Below are 20,465 nucleotides of genomic sequence, written 5' to 3'. Positions count from 1 at the left end.
AAAGCTCAGTGTTGAGAAAGCTGCAGTGGGGAGAAAGACCGAAGCAGAAACACAGACGGGGAGGCCTGGAGAGCCTCAGAAGCCAAGCGGTGATCCAAGCCAGGCGAGGCTCAGACGCCCCGGTGAGGCTGGCGCTGCGGGCCTGGAGGGGAGTGGACGACGTGGACACACCTCAACGGCAGGGCACAGCGGAGGTGTGCAAGGAAGGGTCACAAGGCACGGAGGACAACTGATACTTGTGCGGCCTTGGCCTCGTACTCTGAGGCCTTCCAGAAACAGCGCTTTGTTCTACGTACACGTGTAATTACAAGAAAACGCTTAGAGATGGCCCAAACCGTGCTGATAAGAGTTAACACGTGTTTGCAGGGGGACTCAAATGTTCCCATGAACGAGAGTCACCAGAGAAGCTGCTTAAAATGCAGTTGCAGAAGCCCCACCCCAGAGACTCGAGTATTCTGATCGAGGGTGAGGTAAGGAATATGCATTTTAATCAGGATTATAGGTCTGGCGGCACAGGTTTTAACAGCCAGCCCCGGTGCTGCGGGAAGCACAGGGCACCAGCAAGTACAAGGCAGCACTGAGCTTCCCGGGGCGACAGCACAGGGCCGGCGAGACGGGACCCAAGCACACACGCATCTTCAGCAAAACGTAAACGTATGTATAAATAACATGAATACACACTCACAGGTGCGTGTGTGTGCGTGTGTGTGTGTGTGAGACCATACGAATGATGCAAAAGGAAACATAAACTAACCAGTGAGACATAATCACAGGACCTAATCACGCAGTGAAGCTATGATCACATTTGCTGTTTCCCTAGAGGCTGTATCCAGGGCTCAACCAGCGCCTGACACGCAGAGACCTTGGGCCAGGAGACCAGCTTCCGGCAGCAGGACGGAGGGAGAGGAGGCGGCAGGTCCAAGGCCAGGCCCGACCTTCAGGAGGGGTCTCTGCCGTCCGTGCGGTCACGCCCCCTCCTGAAACTGATCCGCGGAGTGAGGCCGCAGAGCCCAGGAGAGAAGGCACCTGGGTCCCCGCACGGCCTCAGAGAAACAGGGCTCCCCCGGGATGGTCCCCAGAGCAAGCGTGAACTTGTGAGCTTCTTGTCTAGACACGGAATTGCAGGTGCATTTCTTCCAACATTTACACCTACCCTTCCTGATGATAAACGCTGGTGTGGCATTTAGAAACCTATGCCCCCACGATAATCATACAAAGTAAACTGGAACGTTAAGCAAATCACGTGGATTTGCTGCTTACGTAAATTTCTGCACTCTTTTTGTATGTCTGGGATAGGATAGGCCGGTACAGAAGCAGTTTGAGAAACTACTAATATCTTCAGATCTACATCTAAGTACACAGAACCGTAATATTACTGAGATATTCTGTGTTTTGATGCAGATATTTTATTAAATATATAACTTAAATGAGATCTTTATTAACGGGCAGATCTTCGGTCTGCTTTCTCATCTGAAACACGATAGCCTGATGTATGCTGGCTTTAGCCACGTATGGGATTTTCAGGCAAAACCAGAGGAACACTTCCAGACCAGGGCTTATCTGAGACAGAGACTCAGGATGCAGGCAAAGAGGAGAAAGATGAACAACTATGAAGACGAATGAAGGTAAGGGAAAGGGTTGCATCTGTTAAAAAACAAAGGTAATTTTTTGATAGAAAATAATAAGTACTTAATACGTGCTTGATTGTATACAGACACCTGCACACACGCACACACCACCTCACTCCCGGGAGTGAATCAAAACCCTTGACAACTGATTAACGTTTTGCAAACCCGCCGGCCGCACAGCCAAGGTCACGCAGGTCATTGTAACTGGCCGCGCATCATGTCTGGGCAGGAGCCGGGCATCGGCCAGCAGTCCGAACGGCGAGGATGACAGCACAGGGCCCGTTGGGAAGAGGCGGCCGTTGGCGGAACAGCCTTCCACCGCCCTCGCGGGCGAGCCAGGAATTCTGGTCTGGGTCGCGCTGTGTGAGTCATTTCCAAAGAGACCCTCCGCTGTTTACGAGCCCCATCGATCCTGATTTAGCCTCTCATGCGACCGACGGGAAGACCACAGAAACAGGACCACAGCGATACCCGGTCTATTAACATTCCGTTCACACGCGTGAAGAGCAAGAAGGGAGGTTTCATTTGGTTCACGCAGCAAACCAGCCCGGAACGGGACACAGCACTACGCGCTTCACCGCCACAGAGGAACCTTTCCTCAGCGCTGCCAACCCCACCATGCACTTTCTAGAACCTGAATTCTCCGAAGCAGGTATCCAGCAACCTCTGCAGTGAACACACACACGCGTGAGTGTGAGAGGGATTCTCAAGAAATGTCCTCTTGTTATTTGCAAAGTCCAGGCCTGAGCTCGCACGTGATCAAATGGACATTAACCCCCGTCCTATTTACAGACTGGACCCCGACGGCCCCGCTGCACGCCCGGGCTCCCTGGGCCACGCCCCGATTCCCGTGAGGGCAGCTCACCGTTGCCGTGGAGATGAGGTGCAGAACTGGAGCTCGGAGAGGCTGATGGGATCGCGGAGGCGCGTGGGAACCCAGCTCAGCCCCCGCCCTTCCCGAGGCCCCGGGGGCTCCGAGCAGCCATAACCCTAGTCAGAAGGAAGCCTGCACTAGACCCAGGGGCCCGCAGCAGCTCAGCTCGCTGTGTCCCCGCGCCGTGAGCGGTCCCTCTGGCCCTGGCCCTGGTCCCCTGCGCTCCTCTCCACGTGAAGAGGGGCTCCGTGTGCGGCGCCCCTTCTGCCTGCCCGAGAGCGGTCTGCCCGGGGTCACCTGCCATCACGTCCCTTCTGGAGCCACCGCCCTCCCCAGAGGACAGCCTGGCCAGGCGAGGACCGCCAGCACCCGCCCAGGTGCTTCCGGGGCGAGGCAGAGGCTCCTAACCCACCGTCAACAACAGAGGCACCTCGGGACGCTGGGACCAAAGTCACGTCACAGCACGGCGGCTGGCTCCGAACGGGACACGTGTCTCACGTGCAGCCACAGACCTGGGCTAAACCCAGAGATTTTGGAGGTTTTGAAAGGTGTTCTTACCCACAGGACAGGGAGAAGTGGATTCTGTTAGGCGTGAAATCACAGCACTCTGCCTGATGCAAAATAAACTTTCCACAAACTGTAAGCTGTGGCTCTACAGAGGACACTGTTTAACATCAGACCTCATTAATTCAACGATGGATTAAATCTCATTTATACAGAGAGAAAAAATAAGTCGAACACCCTTTTTTTTTTTTTCACTCGGTGAGAGTACAGATGTCTGTGTGTATATAGGCTGGTGTGTGTTTTCAAGCAGCTCAGATGCAATTTGCTTACTTCCATTACTTTCTTCTGTACTTACGTTGAAATGCTGCATCCTGATTATTTAACCAGAATTTGAATACTGAAATCTAAGAATTAAATATGACTGGACTTAAAACTCCCTTTTATAGTTAGGAAACTTGGATAAATTGTCTTGTACATTTTTAGGTAGCTTACTTAATATCAGTAAACAACACACTTTTACAGCAGCCATTTAAAAGGAGCTATTTGGGGCTTCCCTGGTGGCGCAGTGGTTGAGAATCCGCCTGCCGATGTGGGGGACGCGGGTTCGTGCCCTGGTCCGGGAGGATCCCACATGCCGCGGAGCGGCTGGGCCTGTGAGCCGTGGCCGCCGAGCCTGCGTGTCCCGAGCCTGTGCTCCGCAATGGGAGAGGCCACAATAGTGAGAGGCCCGCATACCGCAAAAAAAATAAAATAAAATAAAATAAAAAGAGCTATTTGATTTATTTTAATATTTTAATCTCTTCAAATGACCAACACTTTATAAGAATATAGTTGGCATCTTGATGTTTTGTAATGTCATGTTTGAAGGATGGAATAGAAAGGGAAGTAACGAAGTAATGTTTTAAAGCTTAAAAAGGAAGAAAGAAAATATAATCGGTGTTCCTTTCCCCCAGAGAATGCAATTTACCATGATTTAAAGCAGAATCAAAAGATAATAATCTTTTGGCAATCATTTTAATATGCGCAATAAAACAAAAATTATCAACCCCGAATAAAATAGAAAAATGTTTCCACTGAGGGGGTCCCATAAAATTGTGGAACATCCTGAGCTACAGAACATCTCTTGGATATAAAACAGAGCTATTTTTAATGGTTTAGGGAGGAAAAAATATTTTTCTTCCAAGTGGGAGGAGGGTTTCAGAGATGGCAAAACCGGGGCCTCTCGGTTTTCTCCAGCTCACACGCAAAACTTAAAAAGACCGCGAAAGAGAAACCACTAAAACCAGGGGCTTATCAGGGCCGGCTGAGCGGCTCGCGTGCGCCCGGGGTCTGCAGCCGTCCGCAGCGCCTCGGAACTCAGGGCCCACCTCTGCAGGTCTCCGAGGGGCCGTCTCCTTGGCTCGAGCTCAGCTCTCGGAAGAGCCACAGGCAGAGAGAAAGCAGACATGCTCCCCTGCCAAGTTGGGATTTGAATAAGGAATGAGACGAGACGCCCGATGATGGCCCAGATTGGCGCTCTCGGTCTGCAGGAAGCATCACCCGCTCTGAAGCCGCTGGGAGCGGGCGCCAGTGCCCCCGGCCAGCGCCCACCTCCTAGCTGGCCAGGCTGGGCCTTGCGGAGGCACCGTGACCCCAGACGGTGACAGTGGCCTGAGTAGGGTGGGGAAGAACCTCAGCCTTCCCAAACCGCAGACTCCTAAAGCGAACAGACGAGGGGGTTCCCGTGCATCACGGCTGAGGCCAACAAGGGTGTTTCCAAGGGGGACTGTCACACAGCACATGTCAGAGGACAACCCACTCCGGGCCCTTCGAGCTCACGCTTCCGGGGGCAACCGCTGGAGGCGTGGGACAAAGCCGCAACGCATCTCTTTCCCCAGAGCAGGGCAGAGACGCCGACGCAGGACCCACCTTGCACGCTGCCCGCCCCTGTGGACCCCAGCGAAGCCCTGGGTCCCCGCAGAGCCCTGTACGCCTGGCGCACGGCAGTGTTCGCACAGGAGCACAGGGGCCCGCTCGGCGGCTAAATTATTTTTGTGGAATAAACAATGAGACAACAGAGAGCCCTCCGTGCTCTCCTGATGGAAAAGATCAACAGTCCACCTGCCCACGCCACGCCCCACGGGCCATCACGGGGCCCTCCTGCTGGGTGAGCGAGCCGCAGGGTGGAGGGAACCTCCTTTACTCTGTCACCCGTCTAAACGTCACTCTCTTCTACAAAATGCCTTCACAGGGCCATCTGTGCTTGACCGAGAGACTGAGGGCCGTGGCTCGGCCGGGCAGACGCGCAGTGAGCCATCACGCTGGCCGTCCGGACCTGCTGGATGGGCTATTGACCCGGCTGGTGAAGAGCCAGCGAGCCGGGAAAACGGGCTGCACGGGGCCTCCGTCCCATGTCTAGAAGGGATCGCTCCCTAGAACGCGGGCCCTCCACGCCCTGAAGGACTGAGGGAGGAGCCCCCCCGGCCCGCCCTGGGGACCTGGGGCCGTGGACTGCACGCTCCGGCTCTGTGTGCTGGGCCCCGTCACAAGCTCAGAGCTAAGCATGCCAAACGAGCCCGGAGCAGACGGGACCAGTGACGCTGAGCGTGCGCGCAGGTGGGGGGCGTCGGAGGGCGCGCGCGGGTGGGGGGCGCGCGCGGGTGGGGGGCGCGCGCAGGTCGGGGGCGCAGGGGGCCGAGGCGGGGCCGTCTGCGCACCGGGAGCCGGGGCCCCAGCAGACCCAGCAGTGACCGAGAGTTGAGAATATGTGAAAAGCCAAGTGCGCCTTCCCAGGAGCAGGGATAGGAAATAAGAACGTAGGTAAGACAGTGCGCGGATTGCTCGGGGAACAGTCTGAGGTCTGCAGACGAGGGCCAGGAAGAAGGATCTTGGGGGAAATGAGAAAGGGGACGAGCGGGGGGCGCGGGAGGTTCAGGCTGGAAGACACAAGAGGGTCCGTCCCCATCGCTCGTCCGCAGCCACCGTGGGAAACGCCCTTGTGTCCCCACTCCTCCAGCTTTCTCTGCGCCGTCCCCTCCGTGCGATGGAGGATTCGAGCTGAAGGTGTGACGGCTGACAGCGGCTGCAGGCGGCACAGGTGCATTTTAACAGGGGCCCCGCTGTGTCACCCAGGTGAGCCCAGACGGTGATGCCAGGAGCCCCCACGTCTCAGTGGGGCAGAGGAGGTGTCCCCTCCCTGAAGGGCAGTGGTGAGGGGCGCGGCCGGGGGCCGGGTGGTCAGCTGGCATTGCAGTTCCCCTCCTCGGAGACCCTGCCCATGCCGCCCGGGCTGGGCTGTAGCTGCCTCTGCTCCTCCTCTGAGATCCGGGGGTGGGAGGTGCAGCAGCCCCGCTGGCTCGCTGTGAGGCAGAGCAGGACAGAGGGGCGGGGACGAGGCTCGCGAGGTCCCAGCACGTCGTGAGCACAAGAAACGCCAGCTGCTCCTCCTATCATCGCCGCTGCTCCAACCAACAAAGAAAGTGCACTCTTCGATATTCCAGGTTGGTTTAAAGGAAATCAGGCAGAAACCTAGAATGTATTTAATGTACCGCAGGGCAAGAGTATCCGTGTAATAAATAGAGATATAAATGAATTTTATATAATTAAACAGTGTTGTCACAGAATCTCTCATCTGGGGCTTCCCCGGTGGCGCAGAGGTAGAGAATCGGCCTGCTAATGCAGGGGACGCGGGTTCGTGCCCCGGTCCGGGAGGATCCCACGTGCCGCGGAGCAACTGGACCCGTGAGCCACAACGACTGAGCCTGCGCGTCCGGAGCCTGTGCTCCGCCACAAGAGAGGCCGCGATAGCGAGAGGCCCGCGCACCGCGATGAAGAGCGGCCCCCGCTTGCCACAACTGGAGAAAGCCCTCGCACAGAACCGAAGACCCAACACAGCCAAAATAAATTAATTAATTTTTTAAAATCTCTTTTCTGGTAAAATCTCATAATCAATTTTTATAACTTCTATAAATAAAATGATAAAGTTGAATATAATAAGATGATTCAAGAACATAAAGAAACAGACACTGTCAATTATATATTAATAGAAAAAAACTGAGTCACGCATTCTTAAGTAAAATGCAATTTTAGGTTTTTGTCACTCAATGTATATTGAATCATATAATGAAAATGATGCTTTTCCTGCATAATGAACCAACAGAAGAATATTTCATTTTTATTTATATTGAATTTCAATTACCAAAAAGTCTAGCAGTGAAACTGTCATGGTATGTAGATTAGATCAAACTTCTAGCTATTTATGTATTTATTTTTTTGTTTCATTTAGTTTGCTTTAGATAAGAACACAATGATACCATCAAAGTGGCCGTGAACACGTGGAATAAATAAACATGTACTGAGTACCTATCACGTGTAAATTTTCACAGACTCGGATTACTTTGTTTCCTTTACAAGGAGGTCCCTTCTGAAAACGGCTATCACTTTATGCTCCAAAGTACATTTGCTCAGACCCACACGGCCTCCCTCACGACGCGTGGCAGTCATGCTCTCCACGTTTGGTAACGTAAGTAATATTATGTAATTTTAGTGCAAACTTGGGGGGGGGGGAATAGTACTTTTAACTGATATAAAGAAACACCAGAGAAAAAAAAAGCAATGCATTCTCAGTTTGGCTTCTTCTATAAAGGAACATGAAAGAGTACCAACAAACAAGGTAAATTTTTTAAAACACAGAATAACAGAAAGTCACAAATTAGTTACGTTTTGTTAAATAAATGTGTCTACTTCTACCAAAGAAGATTATTACTAAAAGTATCTTTTCAAAATAAAAATTAAGTACAAACGAAACTTTTCTGACTTTGAAATCTCAGTGACAATGGTGGTCATTACGTAAAATCTATGATCGTTTGCCATTTTATCACTAAACTTAATAAAGTAAATACTATATTTAACATCTTAAAATACTAACTAGGGCTGACTTTCTTTGGACCCTCAGAAAGAGCCCGTATCTGGACAAACGGCATTAGATACAGATATAACCTCAGAATTTCATGCCCCACGTCTACAAGACAACTCAAGGTCACCTTTTTGTGTTCTACACATTTAGGCTGACTTAAATCAAATTACAGTATAGGGTAACTTACGTAAACTGGAATTTCCTGAAGCATTATTTTCAGTCCCACTAAATACTGCAAGTCTGCACTGTTTTTATTAGTTAATTATAACTGACAGGTCAGGTAAGGCCTGAAAATCTGGTAATAGAAAGTAAAGGTGAAGTACAAACGTACTTGTTCTGTGAACTTATACGGAACTAACTCTGTCAAACCCTGAATAGCTTCCTACTGACAATTAAAACTGCTTTTTAAACAATGTACCTTTCCAATGACATTTTTACAGTAATTTTATATTTGTTCCTCAAATTAAGTTTAAGTACTACCACATTGATGCTCTCCTGAGCATCAGTGAAATCCCCTGAATTTCAAGGTCCACCAAGAAATCTGAAACATTCAATGTTTGAACTAATTTCCCATGTACTAGTCTATATGGTACAGAAGCAAACCAAGTTAGGTAACTTTTGGAAATACGGTGACAAGATTGAACAAAACTCACTCGGTTTCTAAAGTTCATAAGAGAAATGTACAGGTTAATGTCTTTATGCAATAGGAAAACTTATCCATAATGATAATTTCTGAGAAAAAATGTTAACTATTCTATAATATGTTCTGTAACTTACCACATTTAATAAAACACTCAAATTTCAACTATATTTTGGTGGGCAAGCCATGGCATTATTTGCATGACTCATTGGTGGCCAGGGAAAAAGATGTGCTCTGCATGTAACTTCCAGAAAACAAGACCACTTTCCAGGTCCATTAACTAAGTCACAGTGGGCTCCTTTTTACCTGAATTCTTATTGGTTTTGTTCTGTCGACTTTTAACTTGTTCAGTCCAAAGCGTGGGATATCGAGATGCAATATCTAATGAACAAAAATAAAATGAGGATTATTTTAATTCATCATGAAAATTCAAAGTCTCTCAATGAAAGATTTCAGCAGGCAGTCTAAAAGCCCCCAAAATCAATATAATCAGTAAACACACACTGTAGATATTTTTTAAAATTAATAAAATGATTATGTGCGTGAAACAAAAGGAATGAGAACATACATTTTTTAAAACCTTAGCCTGTGCCTTTTTCTTTCTTTCTTCGTCCAAAAGTATAAATAAGAGTGATGTGAGTCCAGACAGGCTCCACTGGAAAGAACAGGTTTTGGCAAAAAGTCCCAAAGTATAGAAACATATCCTTGTGTGGTAGAGATGGGTATTCATGTAACACACGGGGTCTTCACTCAGTTGAGAAATTCAATACGCAGTGCGGTGTGTAAAGCGTCATTTTGGCCCACAACACGCTGGGAACAGATCTTTGGTGTTAATATTAACAAACGTAACTGAATATTTACGGTGTGCTAAGTATACCACGTGCCCGAGAACCACACTGAAGCCGACCAGCTGGTCAGACGTGCCTTTGTCATCTATCGGCTTTGTGGCGTCGGACAAGTTCCCAGCTGTGATGTGGGGTTCTGAGGGCCCAACGGGCTCAAGCCACAGAGTCCATGGCATCTTCAGCGCCAAAAGCAAAAGGCAGTCATTATGATTATCCTTGTGATTACTATTTTCAAGGCAAGATGCCATCCTACCCTTTGATCTTTATTTATTATGTGCATTCCTTACACTTGGTCTTCAAACCCGACCCCTTTCGACCCGAGAATTGGTGAAACGGTGGCAAATACCTACGACGATGTATTAAAGGGTAAGAGGAGGCAATCCATCCTTCTCATAACCACAAAAGGCAGCAAGCCTCTGAAACATCTCTGTACGTGTGACCTCGCAGAACGGGTCTTTGTGAAGGTGGTGATCACACGACGTGAAGGATGAGCGGGGGAAATGGCGTACGTTAGCGCACCCTTCGGAAATACATATTTCATGTTATCCAGATAAAATTCCAACTCAGAGACTTGGACTTAAAGAAAGGCCTCTGCGTGTGCCGTGTGAAAGCACCACGGCAACGCGCAGGAGCCCTCAGGAGGGACGGCGGGGCGTCATAAAGGCGGAAAAGGCCAAGCCAGCCCGTCCTGAGCGCAGTCCTCGCACGAGGATGTGGCCGCACCCCCGGGCCCGCGCCCTAACCCCCAACACAAGTCCCCACCCACACTCACCTTCCTCATCTCCTTGAGGCTGAGTCTCCAGCGCTGGAGCTGAGGCATCATCTGAATTCAGAACGGAAAAGATTTGCAAGGAGACTACAATTATGAGAGTAAGTGAAGTAAGTGTGCATATACAGGATGGATCCTACGGACTGCATACACCCCACGAACCACCAAACCACAACCCAGCACGCAGTAAACCACACGGAGGCTCAAAGCTCCAAACAGACCTCGAGGGGAAGGGTTAGGTGTGATGTAAAGCTTCGGAGCCAACCGGACGGATGAGGGAGGGACGGCAGGAATGGGGGGGTTGGGGGGGTGGGTGTCTGGCATCCCTGCTGTGGCCCTGTTTTCCAGAGTGGAAGGCAGGGATGGAGACCCAGGCCCTGGGCTGTGCCCCGTGGGTCTCTCCACCCCTGGGGCCTCCTGTGTCGACCCATGAGAGGCTGGTGGGGAACCGGGTGAGCGTGTCAGAGGACAGAGGGACAGTGTCCCTCTGTCTGATTCAATAAACAGTCTTTATTGAATTAGTTGAAAAACACTCGTTGGGTTCCCTGGTAAGCAAGCCTCTAGAAGCCCCCCAGGCAAGGGGGCCCCAGCCAGGAACGCCGTTACAAGGCACACTGCCGGGGCTCTCGAGAACCATCCTAGTGTTTTTGTTCGTGCGATTTTCTTTTTTTTTTTTTTTTTTAACAATTTCAGGATCAAAATACAGCAAGCAGTGGTCGAGAGAAGGGGCAGCCACGTGGCTGATGTAGTTAACTGTGACTCATTACTACCCCAGCTATCTGAAGAACAAAAAATGCAGTTCTTTTCAGGGGAAAACCAAAAAGCACATTTTTTAAATTCTTTAACATTTAACCATCTCCAGAAAAAAAGCTTGTTATCTGTCAAAATACTGACAAAATCTAGCATCACTTATCTGAAATAGACAAGTCAAATAATGACAGTAGCAATAAACTAGAAGTATTCTGCTGTTGAATATTCTATAATCTTCTTCCAAGAATGAAATGGGGAACATATTTAAACATATTTAACATCTTTGGAAGTCTTAACAGAACACACTGAGAAAAGTCTTAGCGTATTTAAACACCCTCTGGAGTGACAACCGTAAAGTACATAGCCATCGTTGCACATTTGTGCTGAGCCCTAAGCAGGCCACCACTTTGGGGCCAGCAGCCCCAATCTGACCCCTGGGTCCAGGCCAGTCTGAGCTCTCCGCCGAGCTGACCACGGCGAGAGGTGACGGGTTGGGGGGGGTGTCCCTGAGGGTCAACAATGGGTGCCGGCCCCCACGCCTCTCCCTCTCCTGCCCCTAAAACCAGCACCAGAGGCCCCTACATTCCAGCCTTGGCCACAGGCCCCCGGGCAGCAGGATCTCCTCACCCACCGCCATGCTCTGGCCCCTTGAGAGTCTGTCCCGGCGCAGCTAGCCCACTGGCGCCTACTGGGCTCAGCCTTCAGAAAATGGGAAGGGGGAAGGCTGAGCTGTGACAAAGTGAGAGAGTGGCAGGGACATATACACACTACCAAATGTAAAATAGACAGCTAGTGGGAAGCAGCCACATAGCACAGGGAGATGAGCTCGGTGCTCTGTGACCACCTAGAGGGGTGGGATAGGGAGGGCGGGAGGGAGGGAGACGCAAGAGGGAAGAGATATGGGGACAGATGTATATGTGTAACTGATTCACTTTGTTATACAGCAGAAACTAACACACCATTGTAGAACAGTTATACTCCAATAAAGATGTTAAAAAATAATAAATAATAAAAGTCAAGGTAAATTTTCAACATTAAAAAAAAGAAAGTGAAGCACAGTCACCGACAGCTTGGTGGCTTTCACTTTCCCTCCAGGGGAGTTTGTTAAATGTCTCCTTTTAACCCCGATAAACCAGCTTCGTTACTTATTCTCAGGTATTTCCTCTGACAGGCACGTCTGGAGGTCAAGGGGCTCCGTGTTCTTCCCTTAAATCCACTTCTGAGCCCACGTGCCAATTCCCCGGGGAGTTAAAAACATCTTTTACAGTGGATTCGACCTGTATCGCCATGAACAGGACTGGGTGCGGCCGCCTGAAAGAGTATTTCCCTCCGTCTCCCTTTCAGCCTTTGACTCCTGTTTCTCGCCACGAACATGTATACTGCCTCTCCTCTAGAACTTACCAGAACGCTCGCCCCAACTTCATCTCCCCCTTCCCAGACGGAAAGCCTCGCCCGAGCCAGTGTCCTGACCTCACCGGCCGCTCCCTCTCTCCCCTACAAGCTGGGCTCTTCTCCCCACCTGTGAGGGTCTCTGCCCACGTGCCACCTGTCCCAGCGCCCACACGCCCCGCGCCCCGCTCAGGTCCCCCTGCGCTGTGAAAGCGCTCCGGTGCTGCCCTCGTCGGCGCCCGCCCTGCGCGCGCGCCGTCCACGCAGCTGGCATTTCCTCGTGTGCCAACCTGTGTGGATCTCAGGGATTTATCTTAACGATACAGAGACTCTACAGTCTTTCCAGGGCAAGGACGCTGGCCACCGTGCCTTCAGTACACACTTCGAAGACCTGGGTTGAATAAAACTGGGGCCTTTTGACTTCATATCACTCTCCTCTATTACTGGTTCATACACTATAACCTACCTCAGGAAAAAAAAGTACTTAAGATGTTGGTATATTAGTTTTATTTCATCTTAAAAATAAATTCGGACTTCACAGGTTGATATAAAGACAGAAAATGTATCATTGGGACTAACAGGGTGACGGCTAAGGAAAAAGGGCACAGAGGTCACGGCCGGGCGGCCGGCGGAGATGCTCCAGGAGCTGTGGGATGGTTTCCAGAGGAAATGCTCCCTGCTCCGTCTGGCTCTCGTGGGCACTGGTCCCAGAAGCAGTGACTGTCACAGATGGAAAGAGCCCCCCTCTTTCTTACGAAGAGCAGCAGACAGAGCCCCATGAGTGACCTCCGACAACTGCTGGGCTAGAGGCTCGCGCCAGCCCTGGGGTCCTCGGCACAGACATGGACCCGGGGTGATCCTAACACCGGCCGCGGGTGGTCCCAACACAAGCCACGTCTAAGAAGCCCTGACGCGGACACAAGTGGGTCACGTGCCCGGCACCTGCCGGGCCCCAACAACCCGAAGGGTCGAATAAATGTTTGCTGAATGAATAAGTAATTAACAAAGGGCTTCAGCTCTCACTACCATCACTGATATACATTGACATTTTAACTTGAGAAGTTATTTTAAGGCATAGATTGGATTCGCTGTAGTAATATATCAAGGAAGTTCATTTTAAGATAGTTACCTGTTTTTCCTGTGCCTTCCCGTTGTGGTAACTTTTCATTTATGGAGCCTAAAAGAGGAAAATAAGGGGTAAAATTAGTCTTGGCTCTCAAATGGTCATCACTAGTTGTTACACAAACATTTTATTCCATTTTGATTAATTCACAGGGCTTTGTCACTTTCTAGTTAAATTACACAAGCTACCTAGTGCTCTGTCATCTGAAATCACAAGCCCCAAACTAGGAAATACAAGATCAGCTCCTATTTCTCTGGCTACCCGGCTTGTGATGTACATAAGACCCTCTAGAGTACAAAATATAGCGGTTTATTCACATGAAAAATACGATACTAACCTTCTTAACATACATCACTATGTGGGGATAGTTGACTGAATTAGATTTTTTTTTAAACTTTTAAAAAGTAATAAGTTATTCAACTAAAGATAAATAAAAATCCTGGTTTCAGCTGAATTCTGATTTATGGAAAATTGAGGAACCATCTTTTTGTAAGGGGAGTACGGCAAATACGCTAAGGTTAACTGAGTAATTTATAACAGAATCTTAACAATTATGTCACACTGGAAGGTTTATATTACAAATAGGAGGCATTGCTCTGCCTTCCCCATAGAGACTGAAACCGTTACAGCACCAACATTTTCCTCACCGTTATTACACCTACTCAAAGGAATAAGCAAATTCTGTTCAGCATTAATTTGGAGTTTATCTGCCCGTCCAGTTCAGAATATTCCATCCAGGATTCATTTAGAATTCCCCTAGGCATATGCTAGCAACACTCTGCAGCTAAAACATCTCATGAAATAAAACTTGAAATTCATCGCTTGTTTTTTCAATTTCAAATACAACATTGAAATACAGACTTGTAATTATACTAAAGAGATAAACTTTAGGACATTTTGAGAATGATTATCTTGTCTTGGAAATACCACGGTTCTATAGCAGGAAATGTACGAGCAGCTCGTTGTAGACGCAATCCTGAACGACGGGGCAGACAGTATACAGTCAGGGGTGCTGTTCATCCTCTCCAAACGTTGACAGAAATGACATTGAGGGCGTGGGTTCCCCTACGCTCAGCCCAGGGGTTACAGGAAGGAGCAAGATACAACAGTAGACACTAGGTGGCCTGAGTGGGGTTCTGCAGGAGACACAGCCTGTCCTCCCCACCCCAGCTGCTTGTCTGAAATACCTGAATTATAGGCATCTGGAAATGCAGTTTGGGCAATAGATAAAAAGGACCAGATTTTCCTGGTGCGTCTATTTGCACAATATTGGAGGTGCTCCCCAAAGCAGCTGTTGGCTATTTCCCAGCTGTGGCCGGTACCATGCAGTGAAATGTTACATGCTTTCCAGGGTCAAAACACAAGGCTTCACTTCTGGTCAGAATTCCCAGGGATATAAAGTGAGTTCCTTGTGTGGCCTTCTGACAAAGCTTTCAGGATCCTACTTTGCTCATTTCTCCCTTTGTAGCATCTCCTTACAAATCCAGATTTTTTAAAGGGCTTAAGTTTCTTAGTCATTGGTTTATTTTTATCACGTGTTTCTGCAGTGAGTCAAAAAATGTTTTCTATTTTGACTGGGAAATGACAATATTTCAGTAGTATTTCTGAACATGACTATGTAGGTTTTAATCTTCTGAGCTAAATGCAAACATCCCAAATAATTAGAAGACACCCCCCCCAAGAGAGCTTCTCGACTGAATCAAGATAATATTTTGTAACCTAGGGCCTGAAGTCTCCAAGCTGCTGGTTCACGCTTTGATTCGCGGCTGAGGTCTGAAGACAGCATTTACAAAGTAACTACCTACTCCCTTGGCTCCCTTTCTGTCTCTGAACCAACCAGTGTCCTGGCCTGCTCGTCTGCCACACCCAATCCAATCAGTGTTCACTTAAATAAATCCACACGAAATTAATTCCATCTTGTTCCTAAGATGTAGAAATAACTTTAACATAGAACCAAGCGTCCCTGGATAACCTGCTCCAAATATTTTGCTGCACAGACCTGAGGGGGGCGAGGGGGGGGTAGGCAACCCCTACAGGACAGGTACTTCCTCACCCAACTGTCTCTGGACCAGAAGCCCCTCCACGCCTTCCCGCCCCAGCTTCCCCCAGCACCCTATCCTCAAGGATTCGGGAGACAGGAGAGCATCACCGTCCACACAGCAAAGCCGCTGGGCCAAGTAGAATCCAGGAACCCAGAACCACAACGCCACCCTTGTTCTTTCATTACATCTTTCTGGAGGTGAGAATTAGCTGAAGAACTCCCAAGAGTTGGAGAAGGTGAGATTCCAAGATGTACGTGCAGAAAGGGAGCCTAGAAATAGGAGAGTGGATGGCCGTAAACAGCTCTGCAGACCATGGGCTGGTTGGCTGAACCTTCAGACGGGAACACTCTGCCTCTCAGATTCCTATTTCAAAGGACACATTTGAATTCCTTCCATTTGGGAGGTCTCATCCCATTTAAACGCTATTTTTAAAGGGTGGCTTTTTTAGCAATTAAGGTATGCATTTCTGGTGGAGGAAACCACAGAAAGACAATGTGAGGAGACAGTCTACAGTCAAGGGGAAGAATAACGAGCCCTGTGGTCCTGAGTCCTTGGTTCAAATCCAGCTACACTCAGCAACGCCAGCTTGCTGCCAAAACAGCGCCAAGCAGGGTGCGGTGTTTGCTGAAAGGGTTGGTGGTCTAAGATGAGCCGTTTTCACAAGCACTCAATGCACTTTAGAAACGACTAAGGGGCAGAGGGGCTACCATGTGTGCGGCCAGAGGAGCCGTGAGAGCATTTAATGAGGTCAGCTCACTGCAGGCAGGCACTTGCTTAGCAAGTAGATAGATGGTCCTTCAGAGCCCAGGTAAACAAGCTGCAGTGATTTATTCCTTTCTGGAGTCTCATGTCCAGGAGCAGATTCGCAATGTCACATGGCTTTGCCTCAGCCAGAGGGAGAGTGAGACAAGAGGGAGAGAGAGAGAGAGAAGGGAGCAAGGAAGGAAGGAAGGGAGGAAGAAAGAAGGAAGGAACGAAGGAAGGAAGGAAGAAAGAAAGAAGGAAAGAAAGAGAGAGAGAGAGAGAAAGAAAGAAAGAAAGAAAGAAAGAAAGAAAGAAAGAAAGAAAGAAAGAAAGAAAGAAAGAAAGAAAGAAAGAAAGAGAGAGAGGGAAAAGAAAGAAAAAGAGAAAGAAAGAAAGGAAGGAAGAAAGAGAAAAAGTTTGAAAGAAAAAGAGAAAGAAAAGGAAAGAAAGAAAGAAAGAAAAGAAAAAGAGAAAGGAAGGAAGAAAAGAAGAAAGAAAGAAGGAAGGAAGGAAGGGACAAAGAAAGAAGGAAGAAGGAAAGAAAGGAAGGAAAGAAAGGAAGAAGAAAGAAGGAATGAAAGAAAGGAAGGAAGGAAGGAAGAAGGAAGGAACGGGAGTAGAAGAAGCAGAGAGGCTACAATCCTCGGTATCTTCCGGACGAGCATTCCTCTTCCTCCTCCTTTGAGCTAGGTCGCTAGACTGTTGACCCTGGGCTCTGAAGGCAGAGGTCCCACAAAGCTCTGTACCTAAACCAGGTCTCACCGTCCTTCCAGGCTCGTCCTCCAGGGTGAGGACTTGTGGCTTTTCTCGGGAGCTGTCTGGCTGCTCTGCCTCGTACTTTCTGGTCAGGACCACGTGTGGATGGCGTGGGTAACCGTGGCGACTGTGTGTTGTGGGAAGAGGGCAGAGCGCGGGCGACGGAACAAACACCACTCCCTGCCAGCTCTGTGCCCCGGCCGGGTGCCCTCACCTGCCCAAAGCTCAGCTCCCTCATCCGTAACACGGCCGTGCGGGCACCTCCTCACAGGCTGCAAGACGCCGGCAGAGAAATCAACACGTGAGAGGCCCCAGTGAATTTTCACTTAAAATATTTCAGGACACTCAGGTATTTGCCTGTTGTTTACTCCTCCTGTAGCCTCTCTCTTCACGAATGTATATTTTATAGGTCAAGAGGGTAACAGCCGTTTGCAACAAAGAACAATGCTGTCTCCACTCAAGAGCAAATGGTTAAAAGGTACAGCCACTGGCAGGATACCTGCGTGACACAGGTCTCTCTGTGGCCACTTGCTTTCATCCATTCATTCATTCAACGTGTTCACGGGATACAGCAGGGAAAAGTTCCATCTACTTTGGAGCGATAGGCATTAAACAGAAATGACTCAAATAATTCATATTACAACTGGGCACAGTCTATACAGTTCCCTCTGCGTGCTGGTCATCATTCTACGCACGTCACCCACGTTAGGTCATCTAACGATGGCAGCAACCCTGAAGTAGGTGCCGCTGTTATACCCATTAGACAGATGAGGAGGCTGAGGCCCAGAGAGAGCTGTAGCAGCCCAAGGTCACCTGGCCAGGAGGTGGCAGACCCAGGGTCCGTGCCTGTGCTCTTAGCCCGCAGGGGAACTAACCTGGTCTGAGCAGTCAGGGATGGCCTCCCCAAGGAGGGTGGAAGGAGAACACCCAGGAGGCAGAAAGGACAGCAGAGGGGAGCCCAGAGCACAGGCCGGCAGTGAGAGGCGCACAGCAGGTCTTAGAGCACAGCCAGCGTGCAGGCTCCAGGTGTCTCTCGGTAAACACCATGTCCGTGTCCGTCTACACACACCCTCTGTCTGCAAGGACACAGGCAGGCGCTCCTCTCACCTCAGCCTCTGCAGAGGCCAGTGCGTGGAGCCCGCGTGTGGAAGGCCTGGGCCCTTCTGTCGGTGCCGGGGGCAGTGCTACGGCTGAACCGGCACGTACAGTGGGAGCCGCTGGGGTGACTCTGAATAAATCAGGGCGGCGTTACGCCCCACAGTTTACTTCCCGAAGCTGATCGGGACGTGACTCAGTTAACGTGTGGCTCAAAGCAGCTGAAGCCCTGGGAAGTCCGAGCACCGCGTGGACCATCCCGTCTGCCTTGAGAACGGCGGCCCCTGCCCAGCTGGCCCGGCGACGTGAGATGCCGCTCCGCGACCCTGGGCGCCTCGGCCACTTCTCCGCCACCTTCGTTCTTCCCTCCCCCCCTCACCAGCTTTGCCCCTCGGCAGAAACCACCCACAGAGCCAAGGCTTTATACCCAGTGCTTCTGACACAGGAAAGAGCCTGCCCTCTGCAGTCAAAACCCTTGAGGATGCACTCCGGTGACCAGGCTGTAACCAGGGCCCTCCCTGAGCCGCCCTGCGAGGCCAGAGGCCGGGGGATGGGCTCCAGGAAGCTGGGCCCAGCCGGGCAGTGGGTGAGGCAGCCTGACCTACAGGGCAGCAAAGACAGGATCGTCTGGAGGGGCGCCGGGGCGCCTGGTCCTCTGCCTAGAGTGAAGCAAGCGGCCCGGGGGCCGGGCAGTGGTCCCTCTGAGCTGGACGGGCATCCTCTGGAGCACAGCCGGCCGGCCCAGGTGCAAAGGCACGTGCCTCTCCGGAGCCGACGCTGGGGCTCTCAGGCCAGGTCCCCTCCAGACTGCCCACCCAGCCCTGTGCCGGGGAGGCCTCGGGCATCCTTCCGAGACCCGGGTGCCCCGGGGGGAAGCTCTGCCCGCAGCCCCTGGGGAACCCCTGCAGCCACACCCACCTTCTCAGCACCCAGGCACACCTGCGGAAGCTCATCTTCCTCTGCCAGACGCCCGAGGGGCTCGGACCAAACACTCCTATTCAGCTCAGGTGACGTCCGGGTGGTGTGACCGAGCTAGGACCCCCGCAGGCTGGTCAGCCCGTTGGAGGACAGACGGAGTCAGGCCCTGTGTCCCTCGCCCAGGGATGGCCAGGGGCTGACACTGGAGACAGGCCACTGCAGGTAGGGGCTCTCGGTCGCCGTCAAAAAAGTGAGACCTCAGGCCTCCCTGCAGACCCATGGAATCAGAAATTCTGGGGTGGGGAGCAGGAATCTGTGCTCTCAAGCCCCTTTGTGGACCAAAATCTGGGCACCAGAGCTCTAAGGAAAAGGGCTTGGCCTGTGCTGTCTGCAGTGATGATGATTATTATTACTGTATTCTTTTTGTTATTACGAACTTCTCTATGTCTTGTCTGTCAAGCCCCAGCGGCTCCCTCAGACCCACCACGACGTCTCCTGTTTTCCTACTTTTGTATTTCTGTGGACCCAGAAACCAAACAAAATCAGCTCGTCTCCCCGCTGTGAGCCTCTGCAAACTTGATGGGCTGGAAGAAGGCCCGCCCCGTCCAGAAGGACAAGGGGGTGTCACCTTGGGTTTACTCTCCGTGCGTCTTCTTTCTTTCCTAGTGATTCTGCCTTTGAATAGCTAGGATTCCTGGCTAGACGGAGGCATCAACCAAAGGGATGTTCAGACTTCGTTGGCTCTGAGCTGAGCACCCTGCCTGTCCCACATCCCAGAATCCCCTTCTCAGGATGGTAAGAGAAGAAATAAGTAAATCACAAATTTTGCTTTAAAACATTGAGAGATTATTTCTGGATTTACTTTCCATCGGTGTCCACTTTAATGTCCTCATTTTATATTTTTTACTTTAATGTCTGAATGTCAACGTATTTCAACGGCCGGAGAAAACAAGCATCACTGTCATTCTTGCAACAAGGTCGTTCACAGTCAATAGTTTCGTGAATCTTCCCAACGTTTGACCATGGCAGTAGTGCATTTAAAAAGGCGTCATAAAAAATGGTTCTGTTTGTTTAAAAAAAAAATAAGGAAAATGCATATACTTGTTTTTTAATGCGGAGATATGGGATACCTCTGGAAGAGATTAGCCGTTGTTATTTATGTAGAGCTATATGTTCTGGGACCATTTACTTCTAAAAGACCTTCTAACTTATTTTATGAAGTTTTGTTAAACATTAGAAAATATGAGAAAAAAAGCTATTTATGGCTTAAGTGTGGAAGAGGACAGTTTATAGAGTACCCTTTTAAAGTAATGAAAGATGAGGTCATAAAGGAGCCACCAAATTAAATGTATAATGGAGTACAATAATAGAGCAGATTATAATATAAATCAACTGTTACACACCAGAAAGTACTTTTTTCCAGAAAGGAAAACTAACACCACCAAAATGTTGCCCATCAGGTAAATAAATAATTCAAAAGAAGTTCAAACTGAA

General features: G+C 49.8%; 1 protein-coding gene across 6 annotated transcripts in view; it reads right to left on the bottom strand.

Moving 5' to 3' along the window:
• The window catches only part of SMOC2 (SPARC related modular calcium binding 2), a 155,832-nt gene that overhangs the window by 73,702 nt on the left and 61,665 nt on the right, over positions 1-20,465 (bottom strand). For 3 of the 6 annotated variants that reach the window (XR_010836137.1, XM_059083331.2, XM_067011164.1), the window contains 3 exons: positions 13,423-13,470; positions 10,158-10,208; positions 8,847-8,921 (listed from right to left, as the gene is read on the bottom strand). Coding sequence is in view for 5 of the 6 variants with exons in the window: in XM_059083331.2 (XP_058939314.1) it covers positions 8,847-8,921; positions 10,158-10,208; positions 13,423-13,470 (174 nt within the window). In the remaining variant the exon portion in view is untranslated. Of the gene's footprint in view, positions 1-8,846; positions 8,922-10,157; positions 10,242-13,422; positions 13,471-20,465 lie in introns of all 6 variants that reach the window. The other 3 variants (XM_059083330.2, XM_067011163.1, XM_067011162.1) reach the window with 1 other exon arrangement.

The sequence above is a fragment of the Kogia breviceps genome, chromosome 13 (genome assembly GCF_026419965.1).
Source record: "Kogia breviceps isolate mKogBre1 chromosome 13, mKogBre1 haplotype 1, whole genome shotgun sequence".
NCBI classification, from domain to species: Eukaryota; Metazoa; Chordata; class Mammalia; order Artiodactyla; family Physeteridae; genus Kogia; species Kogia breviceps.
The sequence above is the reverse complement of the archived record's forward strand: the minus strand, read 5'-3'. Positions and strand labels throughout refer to the sequence as shown.